Source organism: Dasypus novemcinctus, chromosome 30, assembly GCF_030445035.2.
Source record: "Dasypus novemcinctus isolate mDasNov1 chromosome 30, mDasNov1.1.hap2, whole genome shotgun sequence".
Taxonomy (NCBI): Eukaryota; Metazoa; Chordata; class Mammalia; order Cingulata; family Dasypodidae; genus Dasypus; species Dasypus novemcinctus.
Window position 1 is genome coordinate 37,359,623 of NC_080702.1, and position 17,888 is coordinate 37,377,510.

General features: G+C 38.3%; 1 protein-coding gene across 1 annotated transcript; it reads right to left on the reverse strand.

The window, feature by feature from the left end:
* Positions 1-11,377: 11,377 nt before the first annotated feature.
* On the reverse strand, positions 11,378-12,313 carry LOC101429949 (olfactory receptor 7A17-like). The gene has a single exon (XM_071212789.1). The coding sequence runs from the start codon at positions 12,311-12,313 to the stop codon at positions 11,378-11,380; it is 936 nt and encodes a 311-aa protein (XP_071068890.1).
* Positions 12,314-17,888: the final 5,575 nt, after the last annotated feature.

A 17,888-nucleotide genomic window follows, 5' to 3' on the forward strand; every position in this document is an offset into this window, starting at 1 on the left:
ATTATGAAGGTACTATTGAAGAAAATAGTCCTGTGAAGGTCTTCTTAATTGTTAGAAGTAACACATTCTTGGGCTTTGTCATTTGTTTGACACTAATCCTTTTTATTCCCTGAAGTGGGGGTCAATTTGAACCCTATTTTGTTTTTGTTTAATTCTCTTCCCTTTCCCTCCCATGTACATCCATTAATATCAAAGGTTTGTCTTCCTTAACCAGATAATCCCTATTACTCAGGGGATTCTTGCTGTTCTATTAGAGAATGTAGGAGGACACCCCAGGATGTGAATTCAATATTCTTTCTGTTATTGTGTGGGTCTCCACCCACTGAGACAATGACCATGAACACTTGAACCTATTCATATGCCTTAGAGGCATGTCCCACATGAACCACTCCCCACACATACCCCATCACTGACACCTCCCACCAGTGATCCTTTCCCTTCACAGTTGTCAACTTCCTGTTATTCAAAACCTCTCCAAAAATGAAGCCAAAAGCTGGGGTTGGTGTATGCTCAGGAGACTTGAGTTTCTGAACTATTCATGTGCCAGCTGGACCCTGAAACTCAGCAGAGTTGCAACACCTACTTTCTGGTTCACTGGATTTAGCCAGGTCCATTAACCAGGAGGTGAGAATGGTCAACGACCACATCTGGTACCTGAGAGAATCTTAAACTGCAAGCAGAAGAATTCCATCCATCAGCCATGTGGGACCTAAGCCCCCTCTCAATTTAGAGGTGGAGTGGACATCACCATCCTAGCGTCCTCAGGATATAGGAATAAAATATTTATTAGATTGGACTTGCTTGTATTCTGATGTAGAACTATTGCAACACTAGCATTGGAAGAAATTGTATTGTTGGTGTGGAGACAGTGGCCATAAGAGTTGTTGGGGGTAGGGAGAGTGAAGAAGCATCATATGGTGCATTTTCAGGACTTGAGTTGTCCTGGGTGATATTGCAGAGAGAGATGCAAGACATGGTGTGTCCTGCTGTGACCCACTGGGTAGACTGGACGAGCGTGTAAACCTCAATGTGGACTATGATCCATGCAGTGTAGCAGTGCTCTGGGGTTTATTCATCAAGTGCACTGGATGTGCCATGCTGATGGGGGAGGTTGTTGATGTGGGAGGAGGGCGGGGGGAGTGGCAGGTATGGGAACCTCTTGAATTTTTGATGTGATATTTTGTGTGATTCTATGTATTATAAAAAAGGCAATAAAATTTTGGCTAAAAAAAAATGAAGCCAAGAGAAAACCAAATGAAATAAATAAGAAAGTAAAATAATAATGGTTTTTTTTAAAGTAACAAATAAAATACAAAACAATTTGAAATTTTAAATAATATAAAAACTTTTTGGACATTCTGTCTTTCAACGTTCTAAAGTCTTTTGATACACACACACACACGCACACACACACACATTGCAACAATTTCTTCCATGTATTCCCCCATTGTCTTATTTTTCCATTTTGGCTTCAAGGAAGCTAAAATGGTTACCTTCAAAAGTTACAGAAAATATAGGGCGGGAAGCAGCTGTGGCTTAAACAATTGTGTTCCTGTCTAGGGGAGGTCCATGGTTTGACTCTTGGGGCCTCCTGGTGAAGGCAAATTGGCACACATGGAGAGCTGGCCTAAACAGAGATCTGGCCATTGCAGAGTGCTGGCCTGTGTGGCACGCTGGCCAAGATGTAGTGTTTACCCATACAGCAGTGCAGGTATGCACAACAAGATGGCCCTATAGAGAGCTGGCTCAGTAAGATGTGGCAGAAAAAAGAGACACCAAAGAGAGACAATAAAAGATGTAGCAGACCAGGGAACTGAGGTGGTACAAGAGATTGAACACCTCTTTCCCACTCTGTAAGGTCACAGCATTGGTTTCCAGTGCCACCTAAAATGAAGATGAGCATACATAAAAGAACACACAGCAAATAGATACAGAGAACAGACAACAAGGGAGGTGGGGAGAAATTTATAAATAAATACATAAGAAAAAAAGAAAAAACAGGGGATTCCCATATATCCCATATCCTTCCGCTTCCATTCTTTCTCATTTATAGGATTTTACATGGGGATGGTACATTTGTTACAATTGGTGAACAAATATCAAAGCACGGCTATTAACCATAGTCAAGGGTTTACGTTTTGGTTCATATTTTGGAACACATAATTTTCGAGGTTTTAACAAGATTTATAAAGGCCTCTATCAATTATTGCAAGATCATGAAGAATAATTCTACTGCCCTAAAATTGCCCTATGTTACATCTATTCTATTCTTCCCTCTACTTGCCCTCAGAACCTAGAATAACCACTAGTTTCAACTTTTGAAAAGTAAGATTCATAGTTACTTGCAATAGTGAGAGTTTGGTGTATTAGTCTGTTTTCTCTTATTGGGTACTGCCTATGTTCTTGAGGAGTTCTTGTCCCTCTAACTGAGAACTCAATAGGATTCCCCAGGGAGGGAGTTTGACATTATCTTGTTTACTGTGTGGGTCTCCACCTAATAAGAATGACAAGATGAACACTTAGTTATTTCATAGAAGTATGCTCCAGGTGTGCCCTGACCTGCATATCCCCTCACACCCAATGCCATACACTGGTAAACCTCCCTTGCCTCTATTTGCCAAAAGAACTTTGCCAACATTGTAGGGTTAATCACCGACCTGCAAATCCCCAGCATTCACTCTCACCACAGTTCCATGGATAATCCAAACCAGCTTCCCCACCCCCTCCCTCTCACAAATAGCACCACCAAGCCCATTAACATCACGGCACCACTCTCATGCCCACCCACTGTGCAACAACAGTCTTTGACCTTATCACTTATCACTTTTCCTTGCCCCCTTCATATTTCTGTTCCTCATGCTGTAGATGGAGAGTTCAGCATGGGGGTAAATAATTTATATATCACTGAAGCCACCAGGATTTTCATAGAGGATGGTGTGGTTTCAGAGCTCAGGTAGATGCCAGTGCCTGTGCCATAGAACAAGGAGTCAACTGACAGGTGAGACCACAGGTAGAAAAGGCTTTGTGTTTACCAACAGCTGAGGACATTCTCAGAATGGAGGAGACAGTCTGAAAATTAGAGAAGAGGATCCCAATGAGAGGCAGAATGCAGCTAACAATAGCTACAAAATATACAAGTAGTTATTGATGATGGTGTCAGAACAGGCGATCTTCAAGATTCTAGGAAGGACGTCTATGTTAGTACAGAAGGAGAGCCTCAAGAAGGTAAACATCTCAATCAAGACCATCATGACAATGAGACACCAGGACCCCAGAACCAGCATGACACAGGGCCAGGGTTTTATGATAAATGTTTAGTGTAGGGGTGATAGATGGCCGCAAAGTTGTCTTGCAGCATTGCAGTCAGGAGAAAACTGTCCAGGCATCCAAATATAAAGAAAATAATATGTGGGTGAGGCAAACTGCATGGCTGATAACTTTGTTCTGTGTCTGGATGCCCAGCAGGATTGTTGGGATGGTCGTGGTGGTGAACCCAAAGTCAGCCAAGGACAGGTTGGAGAGGAAGAAGTACATGGGCATGTGGAGGTAGGAGTCTGAGATGATGGCCAAGATGATGAGCAGGTTCCCAGGGCAGGTAACCAGGTTCATAGACATGAACAGCCAAAAGAGGAGAGGCTGCAAGTCCTTCTCATCTGCAAATCTCTGGAAGTGAAAGTTTGGTACCAATGTTTGGTTTCTTGTTTCCATTGGATGGCAGGTTGCCCAGCATGAGGAGAAAAGAAACAAAATATTTCCAGCATGATAGCAATACCCTAAACCCAGTAGCTCTTGATGCCATACATCTTGTCTAATAAGTGGTTCTCGTTGATGACAAGTGATGGTTACTTTTGCTGCCTTGCCTGGAACCCAATGCTACAATGTTTTCTTAGCACCCCAACACCTCACAGGTCTATGCTGTGGGATTTGAAATTCCCCAACTCAAGGGAAGATCTTTCACTTATTTGAAATGTCCTTTCTTTGTTTTATCTTTCAGTCATTTGTACATGTTACATTCTCTAGGGCCTTTGCCTAATAACTATTTATTGTTTACATTTCATTTATGTGACAACTTTTTATTTAAATTCAAGAGAAATGGAGACTAAATACTGTCTTCTTTTAATATAAGAGAAAATAATGAACATTTTCCAATATAATCCAATGTCCATCAGATTAAAAATATTCTCTTATGTCATATTCTGTTTCTGTACCACCCATTTTTAAACCTTTCCTCAATGTTTTCCTAATGAAATATAATGGTTTGTTTAATTTCAATTAAACATTTTTTGACTGCAGCTGTAGGTTTAAGGAAAGATCATGCAGAAAGTAAAGAGTCCCATATACCTTCCCTTGTACATGCAGCTTTCTCTATTTTCCATTAATGTATTTTCTCTTTGATCTATCTATAAAACACTTTTGCTCAGCAACTAAATTTCCATTGTCTCTTTTATCACTTTCTTAAAAATGATCATCAATTTCATGATGCTTATATATTTATAGTGAGAAGCTTCAAATCATTGGTCCTGATTTTTATTTATAGATCTTCATAATATACTTAAAAATTGAATAAATAAATTCACCTAGCATTCTATCATAACTTCATTCCTGGTGCCAGCTTATTCTACATGATGAATTCAGAATCTTCTAGCCACATGCAAAGAAAATATCAGTGGAATTTTAATATGGATTCCATTAAAGATATGAGTTAATTTAGAAAGAGTTTACATTTTTCTTAAGTTCATGTTCTTATCGCAATAATAGAATAAATATTCTAGATATTTAAATACCATTTCAGTAAATATCCTTGCAGTGTTTATGAATATCATGGTCATCTGTGGCTAAGAGAAGTTCATGTTTAATATCAATAGGAGATACCTCCCTCCAATATGTCTATAATATTTCAATTATGTTAGAAAATCTTTTGATTATTTTTGGTATTATGTCATGTTAGCTTTCTGGATTAGTTTTTCTCACTTTAACAATTTTTATCAAATTCATTTTCCTTCACCAAATAATTTATAAATAACACATATTTCTTATAACTCCTAATAGCCATTTATTTTTAAAGAATTTTGCCTTGGTTTAAAATTCCAGAAAATTTCAAGAATAATGGCAAATGTGACACTAATCCTTCATTTTATGATTTTAAATGGAGTAACCCTAGATTTTTTTATTGTTTTTCTGTTCACTATGATTTTGGATATATTAATTTATTCTACATTAACTTTAATATATTTAGTTCTTATTTACATTAGACAAGATGTTTTATCATTATGAAAAAGTGTTCAATGACATTAACTATTTAGAAGAACGTAAGGTTAGACTGTATCTCTCTATTCTCAAATAAATTTCAAACAAATACGAAATAAGAGAAAGTACTAGCTGTTAGAAGAAAATACAGATGAACATATAGATATTTGAATTTCTGCATAGATACAATCTTAAAAAATAGTATTTTCTGAATATAAAATCTTTGGTAGAAATAGGAGAGGAAAAGATAAAAAATTAGAAGATCGTATTGAAAAACTCAAAACAAAAATACCCATGCAGCAAAAGTAAAATGAAAAACCCATTCACTCCAATTCCCTAATTATCAAAAGCAAAAAGATTATTAATTTTATGAGCAAAAACAGTATTGGATATTAACAATTCCCTTAGTAGATGTACATGATGTTATAAGTGGAAAAAATTTCATCATACTATTATTGCATGAAAGTGAAATTAAAAAATGTCATCTTCACTGAAGGATTTAAAAATTCTTTTTAAAAAAACTATTAATGCAAAATTCTACTGGGTGAGAAAAACTAACAGTCATATCCTGCTACAAATAAATAATTGACCTTCTGCTCTGGGATTGAGAATTTAAATGAGCCCACACTTCTTTTATAAGGAAACCCGTATTTGCCAATACCCAAGGTAAGAAAAAAAACAAGTGCAACAGCCTACTCTAAATTGTTAAAAGTGATTCCCTCTAAGTTGTAATGTTAACCTTGATTATTAGATTCATTTTATTTGAATATGTTTCTCAAAAGCAGACTAACACGTATGCATTTTAGTCTCAAGAAATGAAAACGTCAAAAGTTTCACAATGTAATTGAAAAAAGTTCCACAAAACAAACAGTGTAGGGGGAGCTGAAGGCCAATAGTTTAATGACCTAAACAAACTGGATACTTCTTGGCCATATCTGGGACACAATGACAGCATAACTGCACTCAGCTTCCAGGGACTGAACTTGATCCCATCCCGACTGACCCATACGCCAGCTGCTCGGTATATGCACCATGATAGGTATCCCCGTGTAAGAGCCAATCATATATTCTGATCATAGTAATGTAAAAGCAGCTCCCCTGTAAACAGAGGAGTGGAGAGAACAAAGGAAGCTTGAAGGAAAATAGGAAAGAGAAAGAGCAGGGAAAGGTGGAAAAGAGCATGGAGTAGCTCAAAATGCATAAACTCCCCATGGCTCCACAGGCTTTATTCTTTGCAAATGGCCCTGAATCCCTCAGTCTGGCAAAGGATCAAGGACCCAACATTTGGCACAGCCAGTATGAGGTTCTGGGCATGGTGTGTGGATCTTCAGCCCAGGTCTCCCCGCCAGTGCATGATGGGAGTGGGTTGTGTCCCCCTTCTGGACTTTGTTATCTGGTGGCAGTGATTCTCCTGTAATGGGCCACTGGCAAACACATGGGAAGTGTGAGATGCCCATAGGGTTCTGGTGTCAACTATGGAAAGGGGCACAACCCTGTTGCTCTCTCATTGAGCACCAGTTAGGGGCAGTTTACACCACCCTTCAGGCCTGTGAAGTGCTTACAGGATCACAATTAGTCCTATTATGAACCTCGCTCCCTGTGGCAGAATGGGTACATTTGTAGTTGAATGCTCCCAGACCTGGGTTGGCTCAGATGACCACAATGGCTAAGTGGGGTTCATATCTGAAACAGCAGTCAACGGTGAGTACTAACGCCCTGTCTGTACAGTTGCAGGAAGTGTTAGGACCAATAGATTGTTGAATTGGCCCCTCAGCCAGAGAGTTTTCTGGTCCCCAGGCTTTAAAGCAAAGCCAGTAAAAGGATGGAATGAACACTATACCTGCTGATGCCTGGTACACAGATGGGTCCAACAAAGGCATAGTGGTGTCTTGGCCAACCGGATTTTGTCAAAGCAGACAATGGGCTGAAATGAGAGCCGTGTGGCTAGTTATAATGCATGAACCCCGCACTATTACTGTGTGTACAGAGTTGAGCCATGTAAAAAGCACTAACTTTATAGCTGCCCCAGTGGGAAGAGCAAGAATGGGTGATTGGTAAAAGATCCCTCTGGTCACAAAATTTGTGGAAGGACTTGTGTTACAGAGAACAAGAATATAATTTTTCTCATGTTGCAGGGCAGAAACCTCTCATAAGCCCAGGAAATGATTCTACAGACATTATAATACAAGTAAGAACTTTATAACCTTACAACAGCTGGATGGGCCACCTGGTTACATAGACACATGGGTCATGTGGGCTCAAACCCCCTGCAGATAACCAGGTGATACAGCATCCCATTAACAACTGGAGATGCAATGAACACGTAACAGGCTGTGAGCTCTGTGCTAAACAATATCCATGCAGACAGCAGGTTCTGATGTAAGAAGGAATTGTAAAGTAAGGAGATAGACCCCCTACAGTTATGGCAGGGAGATCAGAGTGGACCCCTGCCCTCTGATAAAGGATATAAGTTCCTGTTCACAATTGTGGCTACTCATACAGGTTTAGTTTTTGACTTTCCATTCCAAATAGCCACCCAGGAAAGTATCATTGTGGCACTGAATATTTTAAGTGCCCAGGATGGGCATTCTTTTGCAGTGTGGAGTAACAGAGGAACCAATTTCACAGGATCCAAAGTGCAAACCTGAGCAAAAATGAAGGCACTGCTTGGCATTTGCATGTTCCATATCAAACTTAAGATACAGGAATGGCTGAACAGTATAATGGTTTATTAAAGGACAAATTGCACATGGTATCTACAAGGAAGCTGACCTTGCAGATGTGGACTACCCAATATTGTGGGCAGTACACCTTATAAATAAGCAGCCATGTTGAATGGGGCAGTCACCCCTAGACTTGGTTGTACAGGGATGAGATTTACCCTTGCATGTACTAATGAACACCTCAGACACTTAACATTACCTAAAGTAACTTTGGTATTGCTTGTCCCCCGTGCCTTGGGGTCCAGGCAAATAGTGGTGTGGTATGGACAAGGACATGGACTGTTGTAATTGAAGTCCCCACTTGGAGAGTCATCCTGTTACCATATGGAGTGGGTGTGAAGAAGATATTGGCCATGACACCATGGGTTTGTAAATGGCCATCTGAGGTATGAGTTGTACTGCCTGAAACCTCAAGGGGAACCATTCTGAGGGTAATTTTGTCTTGCAAATATGGTCCATACCTTTGCTCCCAGGGGGAGCTATCACTTTTGTGGCAGGGTATAGTGTGGGGAGAGGTATGGAAATCCAGACCAGGGCAGTAACCGGAGCCTGCCACCATTCTTCCCCAAGATGAAGAGGTCTCATGTATATAGCCTGAAGGATGTGATTTACCTCTCATGGTAAGTTTAGCTGTACTGTCTTTCCACTCAGGGTGACAACAGCCAATACTGTACTGTCAGGATCTCATACCTATGCCCATGTTCACAACATAACCCAGTGCTACATATGCACTGACCTGCCAGCAGAAGGAGCAGAAGGCGTTCCATGGACCATTGCCCTGGTGACTGAGGCTAATTGAACATGTCTTCAGACAACTGACTGGTCCACACCAAAATGGGAAACAATATGAAGACAACCAGAAGCACTACTCCACAGAATATGGAAAACACCCACCCCCCAGTCAGTCATTCTATCTATAATGGCTGGGGGGCAGGGGTTCAGATGAACATGAAACCTTAAGGGAAATAGTAACCTAGTGCATTGAACAACATGCCAATGATTCCCAGAGAACAGCAGGATGGACCAATGGTTTCTTTGTAATCGTAGTATAGTCAATAATCAAACTGAACATCTTGGATCCATTTGGAAATGAGCTGTGTTAATTGGCATTGGTTTTGTAATTTCCTAAGTTATGTTTTCTTGTGTCTTATATATTTGCAGTGGCCTTTGGGCCAGAGGTGCAGCCTTGTGGTGATGAGCCCCTAAGATGCCAACCATTTAATGGGTGGAATGTAGGGGGTGCTAGAGCCCAATAGTTAAGTGGTCTAAGTATCCTGGACACTTCTTTGATACATTGGATACACGGTGACACAGCATAACTGCCCTTAGGTTCCAGGGTTGACTTCATCCCAAATGACCCATGCACCAGCTAATCAGCTTATGTAATATGAGAGGTATTACACTGCAAGAGCCAATCCCATTTTCTGATAGTAGTGACATAAAAGCAGCTCCCATGTCAACAGAAGAGTGGAAAGAACAAAGATAGGTTAAAGGAGCAGGAGCAGAAGAGAGAGCAGAGGAAGAGAAAGAGCATTCAATAAACTCAATATGCATAAACTCCCCACAGCTCTCCCTGCTTTCTTCTTTGCAAATGATCCTGACTACCCCACTCTGACTAGGGGCCTCAGACCCAACATTTGGTCTACAGACATGTACAACAATATGGTTTCAGTGATGGCACAAATTTTCTACATTATTGAGAGTGAATGATGTCCCCCACAAAAGATAAGCTAAACTCCTAACCTCCAGTCCTCTGTACCTGAAATCACTTCTAAATAGGACTCTTGAAGATGTTACAATTATTTTATGTAGGGTCTCATTTCAGAATATGATCTACACAAACTCTATTTACATGAGGCCACATTATATCGTAGTGGGCTTTAATCCACAATTTTATGTTCTCTATCAGTAAAGGAACACATACAGAGTCAACTGAAGTCAGAAATAAGAAGAAACCAGAGATGAGGCAGATGGCCATGTGGCAGAGGCAGAGATGCAGATGAGGCAGCCCTAAGGATTGTTGCTACAGGATCTGGGAGGAAGCCCTTCCTGCAGAGACCTTGATTTTGGACTTCTAGATTCAAAGTTGATGTGGAAAAATGCTTATTGTTTCTGCCAACAAGCCTGAGGTTCCTATCACAGCCACTTGGCAAATTAAAATACCACCTTTCTCAGATTCCATCTCTTTTCAGTATGACTCTGTGGATCTCTTCATCTAACTTTGATTCTGGGAAGTACTTAAAGCACTCTGCTTCCTTTGGCCAAGAGTTTATGCTGAAAGGGAAGTGCCTCAAGAGGCCTTGGCATGATTCTGCTTCTGTACTTGGAGCACTAAGTCTGTCATATGAACAATTCCACAGATGATTTGCTAAAGGATGAAAAAACATATAGATGAAAGGTGAGGAAACTCAGTTGAGGCCAGGTGGACTTCCATAAGGTCAGCAAAGTCCCCAGTACATAAGAGAAACCAGACAAGATCATCAGCGCCACCCCAGGTAACACAAAGCTAAGCACACACTCATGAGGTACCTGCAGAGATCAATCAACTCCAGCACTTGGCAGCCATGCAATACTAAAAGCATTATCTTAAGCCATCTGCTTATGGGATGGCTTGTTGTACATCAACAGCTCCCTGATACAATAATAAATGTGAACAGAACCGAGTCATTCAGAAAGATTACTGATCCTTATTTTGAGCGTTCCTACAGCTGTTTAAATACAGCATTCATGATCACTTTCAATGCAAGTTAATTGCAAATACCTACATTAAAAGGAAACTACCATTAATATTTGCTGTCTGATCACCAGCAGTATGTGCAAGGACATGAGTATTTGTGCAGTAATAAATTATGGCTCTGAATGAGAACACTCCATTTCAAGAGGGAATAGACAGATTTTAAACTCTTGTGCATAGCCATATTTGAACAAATATGTAGAAGAAAGCACAGAACAAAAATGAGTTCAAACAACTGGATTTTAAAGTAAATAAATAGCTGAACAAATACTTGCTCTTTAAAATTAATGATGCAATTTTGAACAAGGGAATATATTTCTTTACAAAGGGAGCAAAGAGTCATATTCATAGGCAGCCCCGGAAATTTTCAAACAAATCAGAAAGTTGATACAATGAAATAATATAGTAAATGCAACACATTCCTGTACACAGTTAAAAAAAAAATCTCCTTAAACATGGACATGAAGCTAGCAATGTCAAGGAGATATCTTTCATCATCAAAAATTGAAAGTTGATCTCATAACACTCTGACTGAAATTTTTACTTCATCAAATTTGAGGTCACCTGGTCTTTTGGCAGGTCTGCATCCATGACCTGACTAAAGAAAGCAAATTTCTAGTTCTGAGGATTTGAAAGTTGCTAAAACAGCTTTTCAGCCACCATGGGACAAATGCTACTTTCCAGAATTTCCTCCAAAGCATTTGTTCAGAGCCCCCTTTATGTCTTTATTCCTCAGACTGTAGATGAAAGGGTTCAGCATAGGAGTGACCACAGTGTACATCACTGAGGCTGATGCCCCTGAATGTGTGTTGTGTGAAGCAGGAGAACTTAGGTACACCCCCATGCTTGCACAATAAAATAGAGAGACCACTGAGAGGTGAGATGCACAGGTGGAAAATGCTTTAAACTTCCCCTGAGCTGTTGAGATTCTACGTATGGAGTAAACAATCTTAGAGTAAGAGAAAAGAATCCAAACAAGGGGACCCCCAGCCAGAACCCCACCTAGTAAATACATTTCTAAGTAATTGTAAAAAGTGTCAGAACAGGCAAGTTGGACCATTTGACGAAGTTCACAGAAAAAGTGTGGGATTTCTACATGTGTACAAAAATTCAGCTGTAACACCATTGACCCCTGTAAACAGGATTGCATAGCACTCATGACCCAGGACCCCAGAACCATCAGGACACAGATCTGGGGGTTCATGATGACTGTGTAGTGAAGGGGATGGCAGATGGCCACAAAGCGATCATAGGCCATCACAGCCAGGAGGAAGTCATCCAACCCTACAAAGAGTATGAAAAAGTACATCTGGGAGATGCAGCCTGTGTAGCTTATGACTCTGCTCTGTGCCTGGATGTTCACCAGCATCTTTGGGACAGTGGTGGAGGATAAACAGATGTCACAAAGGGAGAGGTTAGAGAGGAAGAAATACATGGGTGTGTGGAGGTGAGAATCAGTGATGAAGACCAGGATGATGAGCAGGTTCCCAAAGATGGTGACCAGGTACATGGACAGGAACAGCCAAAAGAGGAGGGGCTGCACTTCTGGATCCCCTGAAAATCCCAGGAGAAGAAATTCTGAAATTTGCGTTTGATTTCCAGGTCCCATGTGGTTGGTGAGACTAAGAAGAAATAAAAAGGAACTTGGGTAGTTTTTACATAACAAGCAGCACTATCCAAATAGAAATGATAAATAGTCTATTTCAGTGAAAAATATAATATCTCTATTATTTATATGGATCTTAGCCCTTTAGCATATTTATCGTGTCACTTTTGATTAGGAATTCCATTCCCCAAACTCAGCTCTTTACCAAGCATTCATGAATACTATATATTTAATGAGAAATTCATTCGCTTGTGGAATATATATTGAGTTGTGACTAAGAAGCAAGTAGAGTTGAGGCAATGAATCCACAATGCTGTAACTGAAAAGTCGCAAACTTCTGCTCTTAGAGATAGAATACATGCAATTAAAATGTAATCATCTTGCAAATGAGATGAATATACATGTTTTAAGGAAAATAAAGCAGGTAAAAAAATTGAAATGATGGTGATAATTTTCACTTGGTGTTCACAAAAGTCCCATGTATAAGTGAAATTTAAAGAGACTTAAAGAAAAGAGAAAGCTGGAGCCATGAGGACATAACAGGACATTTGTGCCCAGTGGAGGGAACTTCCTGGGAAAAGACTTTAAATGTTACTTGTTTCAGATATTCAGATGGAACAAGGAGGTCAGTGTGGAAGGGAAATGATTAAGGGGACAGTGAAGAAAGATGATTTCAGAGGATGTTTAAGAACAAGGCAGTCTTGTTGTTGCTGAATCTTCAAATTCAGTGAGTCCTTTATCCATATGGCAAACCTCATATACTGCATTAATTTGGTTGCAAAGCTATCCCACCAAATGGAATGGAATTAATCCTTTGGGTTATTTTAGAATAGCCTTTGGACTCTGCATTATAGGAAACCCCCATTGGAATATATGAGCTCAGATAGCCCTACTCTGAGAACTGTTCACACACCATCAAATACTCAGATCAAACACACACACATGATGCACACCTTAGCATCATTGTGCTGATTTAACATCATGCTTTTCTCACACTCAACCATGCTGATCACCCAGAAGTAAATACAATCCAAGCTGACATCGGTATTTCTGCTCCCCAAATTTTTAGAAATGATGCTCTGAAATTCCAGCTGACAAGCCCCCTATGCACATTAAACATTGTGCTACCTTTTTTATGATCATTTTCTTCACTTTTTATAGAGAAACAGAAAACCTTACTAAGTAATAAGAGAGGAAGGATTTAAATGTACTTCAAGTAAAAAAAAAAAGATATAAAGTCAAGCATCGCATGAGAAACTGATGAAGTAAACCTACTTTTGTTCTACTGGCTTTCCTAGTGCAGTTATAGACCCTTGAAGCTTGGAAAAACTGAAAAAAGAACAGAAAAAATTCATTCAAAAGAAAAAGGCAGTGACATCTTTTTACAATGACAAGACACTTCCTAGAACGATCACTTCAAGAGTAAAATGACCTATAGGAATAAAAAAATATTCCACAATTGGAAACATTTAACTATTACAAAAATGTTGGGAATTTTTTCATGAAGTATTTGATGGCTTTTTAAAATTATATTAAGTGCTAAATTTTGGAATCATATATAACTTATTTTGAATCTTAGATGCACTTTATAATAGTTGATAATAATTGAACTTTAAACTTTCAGCTATATTGTGGGCATTATGGCATCTATCCTCTGAAAACTCCTAACAGACTTAATCAATGTGCTTGAAAACCTCAGCATAGCTCCACCCTGTTAGTAAAGATTTGCTTATCACTGGTGATGACAGAGGTGCATTCTTCTTCTGACTCTCAAATGTCACATTCTTTTTGCATCTCTCAGAATCTATTCAACATCCTTACTTCAGTTCTATCAGTTCTTTCCCAGCAAGAGCAGACTGAAAACTGCTCTAGATTATGTAAGGAATAAAGGTAACCATTGGTGGTCCAATGGAAAGTAAAACGGCTTCCAAAAGATGGCAGAAAATGATGCAAATTCAGAAGTAGATGTAACCCAAAAAGACCAAAAGGCATAATGAGGAAAATGGATGTGAAAGACAGGTGGTAAATCACATAAAAATTCATCTATGAAACTGATAGAAGCAGAACTTTCTAAGTTTGAAAAACAATGGGGTGAATATCATTTGTTATGATGACAGACACTCACACATTCCTCTAAATATGTTTATAAGGACAGAAGAACTAAAGGTAAAGAGTAAAGTTGAGGGGAAAAGCTTGCAGTTCTTTGATTGAACATTTACTTTAAAAATAAGGACATATACCCTAATATCCAAAGGTATAGAATTGCAGAAATAATTTGCAATGGGGCTGTAAGTGACCAACGGACAACTTATGTAACTTGCCCTCTAAGACTAATAGCTGAGGTGCAGGGGGAGGAGGCTGCCATACTGCTTCTCTGTCCCCATACTGGATGTCTGTGACCAGAGAACAAGAGCTTCTTAAAAAAATGCAGCCCACAACAGGAGCATTCAGGCCAAATCAAAAACTCATTTTGGACAGAGCCATAATTGCCCCAGGTCCCTGAGTGGGCAGGAGCCCTCACTATTTTTACATTTTGCTTTCAGGAAATAAAATGTTCAGTGACTGGGACCCTGGTCCCCAGGAGTGTTTTGAAATGCCTTGAAGTAAGTTCTCCTGTGAGATTTTTGAATAATTTTGCAACAAAGACCTGATCTTTCTAAAAAATTATTACTGAGTAAAGTTATAGTATATACATTCCACCCATTATATAAAAATAATTTTTATATGACCATTCAATGTGAGAGTATACGCCTCATGAAATGCTATTGAAAGGAAATATCTACCTACATTGGATTAGATATTTCTCATCAACAGATATTATCTTAAATATACCTCATCTTAAATGTAAAAAAAAGAAATCAATGCCTCAATTCACTGCACATTCTGCCACTGCTAGTAGCCCATTCCCCTATTCCCACTTAACTGCAAAACTCCTTGGACAGATATTTCACTTTCCAGGAGCTGCTTTTTCCCTGCCTTCCCTTTGTCACATGGGCTTCCTTTCCCATCTTTTAGTCATTTATAATATGTCTTGCATTACTGACTCAAATGGACAAACATTTTCAACAAAAACTTTCATTAACATAGCAGGCATGAGACCTAGTACAATGATCACTTAGCTTTGGGTCTGGCTGGAGTAGATCCCAGATGAGCTCAAATCAAAGCTCTCAACTTCCATCCACCTGACACTTCCCTGCATGACCTCCTGGGCTCTCTGTCTCACCTGGATGGAATCGGTAAGAAGGTCTTTCTGCAGAAGTCCAGATTCCTGCCTGGGTGATTGGTGAAGGAGACTGAGGCTGTATCCCCACACAAGACAGCAGAAGAAAGTTAGGCATCAGTCCCCAAATGAGAATTAGGGCCCCAAAAGAAACATCCATATGTTGGCCAGCCTGAGGGTACACAAGATAATTGAATGCAGCAGAGGAGATATTTACAGCTCCTCTGTATCTGCTAATTAGGCATTGTCCCTCTTGTTGATCCAACCTTGAATAATCATTTCCCTGTGGGACACGGATCTAGAAGGAGAAAAGGTTTTTCTTATTGATTATCTATTTTCCAAACACCAGGACATGAATCTGGGGAATCCATGTTTTATTATTCCTTTTCCAAGAACTCTCCTCTTCCACACTTCTAACCTGGTAACAATTTGCCACAACCACTGACTTAATTTACTCCAAAAGTTAACACTGAGGGCCCCATGTGTTCTCAGTCTCTAGATTTTCCAAAGCACTGACATGGGGTGTGGATACAGTACATCCTAGAAGTTACTATTGGAAAATTGCTATTCTCTTCAAGAAAGTAGAGATCTGTGTTTATTTGACATAAAATCATGGCTGCTAAAACACTTTAATTGATAATACTATTCCAAATCAAATAGGAATATTATGTTTACAGCACAGGTTATGACCTGTAATGTAGTTCCTAATCTATAAAATGATTGCAGATTGCAAGAAGTAAATTGAGAGATTTTTTGATACTATATACTTTATAGTGAATGTCTCAATTAATTTCCCCCATATACTTTAAGGATGCTCAAATAATTTAATTAATAGATCAATTATATGTTATTTTAATAAAGACTGAAAGGAAAACTGATATTTATATATTTTAAATTTTTATTACGGAAATATAGATACAACTCAAAAATTTGCATTTTATAGTTTACAGGCAAAAATTCATTCACAATATTGTACTGTCATACCCTGACATAAATTAACTAAAGTTTATATCACCTCAAAAAGAATATTTGAAAGTTGTTTTGGAGTTTATATTATATTTTATTGAAATGAATTTAATTTTTTCAATGTTAATGTATATTCAATCATTTCTCATTAAAATATTCAGGAAATCCAAAGGTCTCATATTAAAAGTAGATTTTGTTTCCCTTGACTTGTCTAAAACATGCAAATTGAATTAGCCTTCAGATTTTCAGACCAAAAAAAACTAGTAAGAATATGCAGGATATGTTTTTAACACATTCATGTAAGTTAATTTACAGGTATGACAGAAATACCTTCAAATTTCAGATACCAAAAAACAAGCACCCCGAATTAATTAAAGACATGATGGACTTAGTTACAATTTAGTAAAAGAGCCATTTCATCCATCATTTTTCACACCAAATTCTTTTAAGTATTCAAAAAGCGTTTGCATCTTCTAATTGCCAAACAGTGTATTCGTACAGTAGAAGATACAAGATAATTAAAAAAAGTTTTAAAATTTCAACCAATCACATTTCCTAAAATTATGTTAGAAATTATGTTTTACTTTTCATTTCAAATTTATTTTAAATGTACACATATAATGCTTTTACCTCTTTGAATTGACATGTTTCATGCTACAATTTTCAATTAAAGTTGAAAAAATTACTTGAACATTTTAATCACATGTAATCACTTAATGATTGTTGGATTCACAATTTATTCAGTAATATAGATGGCATGTTGGCCTATACAAGGAATGATCTGATATTTGCTGTGTAATTCTACCCGTTAGTAATACTTAAACCAAGAATCTGATACACATTCTAATTGGTTGTAATTCTAGTTTCCCTGTTATTTGATCAACTAAAACTATTGAAACAGAGTAAAGCTTTTTTCCTATTCCATTTTTCCTTCCAGCCTTCCTCCCTACTTCCTTCCTAGTTTTCATCCTTCCACTTTTTCTGTTTGTTTGTTTTTTTAAAGAGAAGTTAGATAATTTGATGGTTAGTTAATAAAATAGAGTGAGGCTAAGGGGAAAAGTACAAAATGACACTTAACACAAAGTTGTAACTCATACGGTTTCAACTATGGATATTACTAATTTTTTTGTTACTAATCACTTTTCTTTAGAACATAAATCAAAGCCATTAATTTGAATTTGATGTACAAATACAATACATACACAAACTTAAAAAAATACTTTTCCTAATCTTTAAACTTTAAAATATTGGAAACTAAATATCTTTGTGGATTTGTATTTTGATGTAGAACAAAAACAGAACATTCAACTAGAGATATTTACCCAATAGTAAAACTCTCCAAGTTAACAATAACTTCTCCTCATATTTACGACAGGATACACAATGTCTAGA

Bases quoted from the DNA above. Each gene is read 5' to 3' on its own strand.
- LOC101429949 (XM_071212789.1), bottom strand. From the start codon at position 12,313: ATGGGACCTGGAAATCAAACGCAAATTTCAGAATTTCTTCTCCTGGGA.